Here is a 7,860-nt window from a genome sequence, read left to right on the forward strand (position 1 = left end):
ATGCTTCAAAGCATGACATATATGCCTCATGAGTTTCAGAATTTTAAAATTTGAAAAAACTATGGATCAAATCGTAATAAACTAAGCTATATATATATATGCATATTTTAATAAACTAGGCTATATTTATTTGGAGGACATCTAAGAAATTTTCCTAGGTAAGTAAGAATCTAATGATTTGTGATTGATTGGATCTTAATAATTGGTATTAGATTTGATCTTGGATAAAATGATTGATGTTCTAGATTGAGATAAATTGGATCTTGATTGATTTGCCAATTGGAATTAGGATATGAATTGAAGTTGTACATTGAACAATTTAAGTTGGGATTTTATAGGAGTATATCATAAATTAGTTCATGATCCCTAAGGACGTGTGATGAAATAGTATTACTAATAAGGAAAAATGTTCATAAGGTGACAACTTGGGCTCAGTCTACAGAAGCACATCTTGATCCATAGATTAGACTATTCTAATAGATGACCCACTTCATTCATCATGATCTGAATGTCTCAAAACATCTATAAAACAAAAATCATGATGTTTTAATACTTCAACAAATTTTTCATTGTCTCTTCAATTATACTGTTGTAAAACTATTGATTTACAATCACTTGATGTAGGAATAACTACAACCTAATACGCCTTTTTTGTTTATACACAACCCAAACTGTATAAATCAAAATTAATAGAGTGGATAAAGTAAATTGATTGTGTATAATATAGTTTTGTAGGCACTTCCTTAGATTGAATTTAAGGTATCACCTTAGGAACAATTTTCCCTTATAATATTAAATCAAATTTGTGTATTGAATTTGATATGGATAAATCGATGATGAATTTATGATGATTCGAATATTGAAATTGAGTAACTGTAAATTCATATAAATTCAATAAGATATGAATTTATTAATGATTTAAAATATCAGGATTGAGGATATTGAGCTTTTGATAGATTTGAAGTTTGAAATTAATCTAATAATTTAGTGATGATTTGATTTAGCCTTTAGGTTTGATCTTGTACTGATTAGGGTTTTGATTTGATGTGTAATGTTTGAGTATTAACATTCAGCCATTAGAACTTGGCGGTGTGAATTATTCTAATTAATAGGGTAAGGTTTAAGAATAATTGTTTCATGGTTTAATGTGGTTTAGTAAGGAGTATCCAGATTAATACAATTACATTAGATTATGTTTTACTAATGAAATGATGTGGTTAGCCTAGAGCAGAATATGAGGCTTCCTATTTGTTTTTTTCTTAACCATTGTCCTTTCCAAAAGATAAACACATGCGTGTAAGGTTGGGTATATGTATCATCAGTTCATCACATATTGAACCTATCATGGATACACTTTAGCCAGACATCTATACATTGTGCTCATTAAATAGATTAGTCAATATGACCTATACATGATGTATGATATATATATATATATATGTGTGTGTGTGTGTGTGTGTGTGTGTGCGCGCGCGCGCGCGCGCGCGTGCGTGTGTGCGTGTGCGCGCGCGCGTGCGTGCACACTTTAACGCATGAGATACATTATACATAGTAACGCTTAATATATAAAAAAGGATATAGACGTTATCTTGAGATTGATACCAGAGAAAGATTCGATTACGTCTATGCTACTTTATAAAGGAAATTGTGAGGGTGTATAAAGCGATGGAATGGGATTTTATTCCTTTCAGTTTCATATAGATTTGGAGGTCATTTTAATAAAAAATAAGGATAGTTTAGCCATTTGTTGCCATATTAATAAGGTGGGTTCCATCTATTCCTCATTCCATTGTCCTCTAGTAGGTTCCATTATTTTCATTCCCACGTCTCTTTTTCAACTTTAAAATTTCATGCATGGATTTATTAAAAAAATCATATAATTTAAGGGGGGGAATGCAACTCAATGTGAACTAGGTAATAAAATATTACAAATAAGAACTTATTAGCATGTATTTACTATTTTATTAAACTATTTTTAATAATTGATTTTTCCTCATAATTATGTTAATAACATTATAAATTTCGGTTATCTTATGTTTAATATTTTTTGCTTTAATCTAAAGTTAACTGAGAAACAAAAAAACTCAAAAAAATAAATACAATAGAATATTTTATTTATCTCCTCTAATGCTCAATAAACTATTACATGAATTTTATGCTCAAATTCATTCATCTCATTAAAATGAAGAATACAATAATAAAATTTTAGCTGCATAAACGATATACATATTACTCATAAATTCTTATTATTTTGAATGATATTTTTTACTGGAGATATTATAAATGCACATTTTATCATAATTAACATGCAAGATCAAGAACTTCATGACAAGTTTAGCAGGACAAGTTCTACAAGGCTCATGTTATTGTATCACTATCTCAAACTGTACATGATTACGACGCTGTAGTATAGAATATCGAGCGAGGCCTCAAGGCATCAATGCGATATTAGTATTGAGATACCTGTTCTAGTGAGAGGGGGCTCGTGATCTTCCTCCACTGGATTGTGATGGTTGTGGCATGAGGGTGACGTCCCTTGAATCAAACTGAGGAAAAGAATTGGTTTACACGTGTCATATCTTGACTGATCTCACTGTGTATTCACTCTATGGAGAATCCTTCTAGTGGACTTATAATATATTGTGTGGAACATATACTGTGACTAGCTAGATTAGTGTATAAAATATTATATACAATCAAATAGTAAAATGAATTTTTGAGGGGATTTAAAGGGGAAATAACGATGAAGTTTTTAAGTGTATATGGTCTATCTTATGCGCATCAAAATATACAGGCATACATTCAAGCTAAGAGCTATAAAATTGGCATTTTTCGTGTCCTGGATGATAACAGGAAACTCTTATATTTCTAGTTTAATTGCCAACTTAGAATTGTTTGAAATTGGGATATAAGCTTCTAATAGCTATGATTATCTTTTTTCATTCTATAACTATAATTCATATCAAGTCCAGTTTCTGGGTGTTATCTGTTGGCTATGATGACCTATATGAAGGTATGTGTAGTAGCTTCTCTCATGTTGCCCGTGTTCTCTTATGTTCAGGATCCAAATCGAAAGAGACCCTTCAGTGAAGCATTTGCTGGGGGTACATTTCTTACTGGAAATTCCTAGGTCCTTGTGTGCTTGTGGTTAATTCCCATAGTCACAGGTTTCTACCCGGTGTCATTTAGGGGAAAGTTCAGATGGAATTGCACCTAACATCATACCAAATTCAGCAAATGTGACAAACAGAACTATTGGAGTTAATGAATCTCAGAGGTAAGGGTTTTTAATTAGTAAATTCGGTAATAATGTGGCTGTTAAAATTATTTGTTGTTAAATTGTTTGGTGATTGAGACAGTGGTGATGGCAATGGGAACGAGGGCTCATTGGATGCATTGGATTATTACTATGCACGGGATTATGAGTATGGATATCAGGTATGCAATCTCAATTTACTTGTTTCAGATTTGCTTTTTAAGGATAGAGCAAAGTTTAACAAATGTAGAGTTGGAGCTGCTTTTTTAATTGGACTTATTTAGCGAAACTGTATTTTGATGTTTGAATTAAGAAAGTTGTATTCAGCATTTAAAATTAGTTGAGAAAATAAAATGAATAGATTTGTTTACTTGTCTGAAATATAGTTATCTTTTGTTTTGAGATGAAGTGTGTGTGTTGGGGCACTGTATGTGTCACGGGAGCTTTCTTTTTTTTTTAATTAATTTTTTGTATTTAAAGATGGCTCACTCGTGCTGCACTTAGCACACTTTTTCAATCAAACTCAAAGGTTAGTAAGTGAGCCTTAACACTTGATCACTCAAGAGATTAAGAAGGAGTTTGTATGGAAGGAAACCTCATACTTTATGTCACTTTTCAACTTGGTTGCAAATGAAGGACTCTTGCCTCCTATTTTAGGCAAAGCCCTCTTTCAATGAATGGTTAGGATCCTCTCTCTTGAGACTTCTTTACATCAATGATAAGGATTTAGTCTCTAGAGTTCTTTATACAAATATCTCCTTAAGCCTCATACAAATATCTAAGCTTCTAGAAGCTTCCATAGAAATATTTATTTCTTCTAGTAATTTACCTCTAAATATCTAATCCTTCTAGAAGCCTCTCATGGAAATATCTAGGAAACCTCCTATACCATCTTCATTCATGAGCTCTCTAGAGAACTCTAGTACGCTCATGGACCCAAGTGGCTAATTAGAGGTACCAAAATGAAGTGCTTGAGACATGCATGTGTGTATGTATGTAATTATGTATATTTGTATGTTTTTTTTCTTTTTTTAAGAAAAAAGATGGGGTTCTAAATGAAACCCTGGCCATCAAAAACTTCATTTAAGCATATGGTCGGTTACAAGGTATCGTATGCACCCCCAACACCAAACAAGTGCATACATGATATACCTTCAGTGTATATCAATTACACACCCCCAAGAAGAAAAAAAGGAACTAACCTCCCACATAACAACATATATCATATCTACCAAATTGTCTACCACACCAAATATTTAACAAAAGCTTATGGCAATTTTGCACTAAAAAAAACTCATCAACCACCCCTAGTTGAAAGCAGTACACCACTATCTCCCTGCCTAGCTTGAACAGCAACCAATTTACCTCCAGAAACAGCAACAATCTGATCTCAAATACAGCAGTTTCTGAGGCACCATCAGCAGGTTGCTCCATGATATGCACATTTCTTCTTGCTCTTCACATGAAACAGTCTCCTTATCCCTGGATGGAAGATTGCCTCCCCAAATCTGATGTAATACTTCCATAGCATGCTTTTTCTTATGGTGAAAAATATGCTAATTGCGTTCGTACCAGTACCACACATTCCATAGCAAACTGCACACAGCAACATCCCATTTCATATATATATTTTTTCAGTTGAAATGTTCTCAATTTTCCAAGACCATACACTGCCAAATGCCAACATCATGAAATGATAGTAGAACAATTGAAACCAATGTCTCAGTGAATTCCATAATGAGGAAACTAATCTACATTCAATAGAAATATGATTTATACTCTCCTCTTCAATCTCACACAGCACACAGCCTCTATCAACTAAAATATTTCTCTTACACAATCTCCGTAGTGTTTAACCTGTTTCTAAGTATCAACCATAGCAAGATCTGAACCTTTAAAGGCATAGGAATGCCCCACAAACTATTGAAATCATCTTTTAATCCACCATCCCTAAGGAAGTTATACATTGATTTAACGAGAAAACATCCTTTACTATCCCATCTCCACCTTCTAGTATCCATTCCCTCTAGGCAACTAACATTATTGATCGCATTAAGAAGTTCCATGTATTTATACACATCCTATCCTTGTAACTATCTGACAAAGGAAATCTCTCATAACCATCTATTACTCTCTTTTTCTAAAAGATGCCACGGTCATTTGGTTGGTGAGTCAAAGCATACAAATCAGGAAACAGAGATGCTAATGACCATTCAACGCACTATTTATCCAACCCAAAAAAAAAAGGTTTATCACCAACTCCCACTGTGACTGAAGTACTACTGAAAAAGCACTTCAAATCTTTAAGAATATCACCCCAAAATTTTGATACTTTAGGATTCTTAATCTCCAAGCCATTCCCTCCATAATAACAGTGAAAAATCACTTGCTTCCATAAAAACATCTCTAGAGGAAAACCAGGACCGCAGCGAGTTTAAGAATAGAGCTCTATTCATATTTCTTAAGCGTAACACACCCAGGCCTCCAAATTCTTCAGGTTTACAAACAAGCCCCAAGCTACCAAATTAGACACTCCTCTACTATTCCCATCTCCAGACCAGAAAACAGGTTGCAATATATTGATGAGTCACTTGCGTAAACAAACAACTGCACAGCTGCAATTGCAATGCGAGTTGCAGATATTTATAGTTCTAACAAACAGTTGCAGTTGAATGGACAATTTTACCAAATCATTACAAAATTATAAAATATTTCTTGAATGAAGGGGAAGATGAGCTTGTATTTTACTATTTGATTTGCTCATAGTTGTGTTGCTAATTTTGATTCACTATCTTTGGATTTTCGCCATGGAATCTGATCATTTTTTTCCTTTTTTTTATCAGAAAGAACTTAATGATCTGAGAAGGCAAATAGCCGCACTCAGGCGTGCCAATGATTCACTTAGGATGGAGCTGTTAGCCCTCATGTTTTGATGATGTTCTTACAACCACCATTATCGGTACTAATGGCTTATTGAGTGTAAATGTAGTAAAATCATTTGTCAAGCTCGTTAGTGCCATTAACGGAGGATGGATGGAATATACGCTAAAACGAAGACATCTAAAGGAGGAGGAGGCCAAAAAGATGAAGCAACGTTATTTCAAGAACAACAAAGGCATATAAAAGCTTCATCCGATTCAAGCTATATCAAAGCTCAAGTATTGCTTTCAATATGAGGATATTAGCCTTCTTTTGTTCTTCTCTCTAGTGCTAGAATGTAGGCAAAGAGTTACTGAGTTTACTTGAAGCTATTGGGAATCACACACACGTTTTTAGACTTGTGTCTTTTAAACGTTTTTTCACAAAACACTATTTTTCACAAGTATGAGTACCTATCTGCAAAATTCTTTTTCCAAACAGTTTGTTTTTAGTATTAAAAACATTTTACAAAGTTTCAGAATTTTCAGAGGTCAAATGAATATCTTGCAAATATTTCAAGTTGGTCAAAAACCTGTTTTCTGGAAAATATCAGAAATCGGTCGACCGGCCCGGTCGACCGTTAACACATCGCGCGTCAAGGATAACGAACTCCTAACCCTATCTCTCTTACTTTTATCGCATTTTTGTTTTGTGTTTTGCTTGTGCTGAATTTATATTGCATATTAGAGCCTCTTGACCCTAATCACCCCCCCTCTAGGGTCCAACAATTGGTATCAGAGCTTGGTCTCTATATCAGTTTTTGGTTTAACAACCTTAGAGAAAAGATCTAATGGAGGCCTCTTTGAATATGCATATGTTGGAAGGACAATCCACCACTAGACCACCTCTCTTCACAGGGACCAATTTTGCTTATTGGAAGGCTAGGATGAGAATTTACCTTCGTTGCATTGATCTTGACATCCTAGGGCTTATAGAAAAGAAATATGTAGAGAAGTCCAAAGTTGAGAACATGTCCGATGATGAAAGGCACCTTGCCAATCTCAATGCTAAGGCCATGAACGCCTTAATCTGTGGTCTTTCCCCCAATGAATACAATAGGGTTTCCACGTGTGCAACCGCATACGAAATTTGGCAAAAATTATGTGTCACACATGAAGGAACACCCCAAGTTAAGGAATCTAAGATTAGTGGACTCATGCATGATTATGAGCTATTTAAAATGCTTCCTAATGAATCCATTGATGCTATGTTTTCCCGTTTTACTAATATCATCAATGAATTACATGGTCTAGATAAGCAATTATCCATTCAAGAGATGAACTACAAGATACTTCGCTCATTGACTCCGGCATGGGAGCCCAAGGCTACGGCCATTGAGGAAGCTCATGACCTCACTATCTTAGCTCTTGATAGTCTCATCGGAAAGCTCAAAGTGCATGAGAAGAAGCTCAAGGGGAAGGAGAAGGAGGAAGTGCCATCACGAGAAGTTGAGGAGCCGTCACCAAAGTTGAAGACCATAGCTCTCAAGGGAGCTAGTGACAACTCATCTTCGTCGTCGGAGAGTGAAGTTGATTTTTCTAGAGAAGTGGCTCATCTCTCTAGAAGAATCTCTAGACTTATAAAAATGAACAAAAAATTTAACCCTCGATCTAACAACAAGTTTTCCTCTCGTGTAGGTAAATGTTTTGAGTGCAATGAACCGGGTCACATCGCTAAGGATTGCC

The 7,860-nt window shown here is 34.6% G+C and overlaps 1 protein-coding gene across 1 annotated transcript in view; it reads left to right on the top strand.

Annotated features, from left to right (window-relative positions):
• Window positions 1-6,240, top strand: part of LOC109850517 (proline-rich receptor-like protein kinase PERK7) — a 19,689-nt gene extending 13,449 nt beyond the window's left edge. The window contains exons 4-7 of the mRNA XM_020420536.1: window positions 3,062-3,104; window positions 3,190-3,277; window positions 3,360-3,438; window positions 6,100-6,240. Of these exons, the coding sequence (XP_020276125.1) occupies window positions 3,062-3,104; window positions 3,190-3,277; window positions 3,360-3,438; window positions 6,100-6,189 (300 nt within the window). The 3' untranslated portion in view covers window positions 6,190-6,240. The remainder of the gene's footprint in view (window positions 1-3,061; window positions 3,105-3,189; window positions 3,278-3,359; window positions 3,439-6,099) is intronic.

Source organism: Asparagus officinalis, chromosome 7 (assembly GCF_001876935.1).
Source record: "Asparagus officinalis chromosome 7, Aspof.V1, whole genome shotgun sequence".
Lineage (NCBI taxonomy): Eukaryota > Viridiplantae > Streptophyta > Magnoliopsida > Asparagales > Asparagaceae > Asparagus > Asparagus officinalis.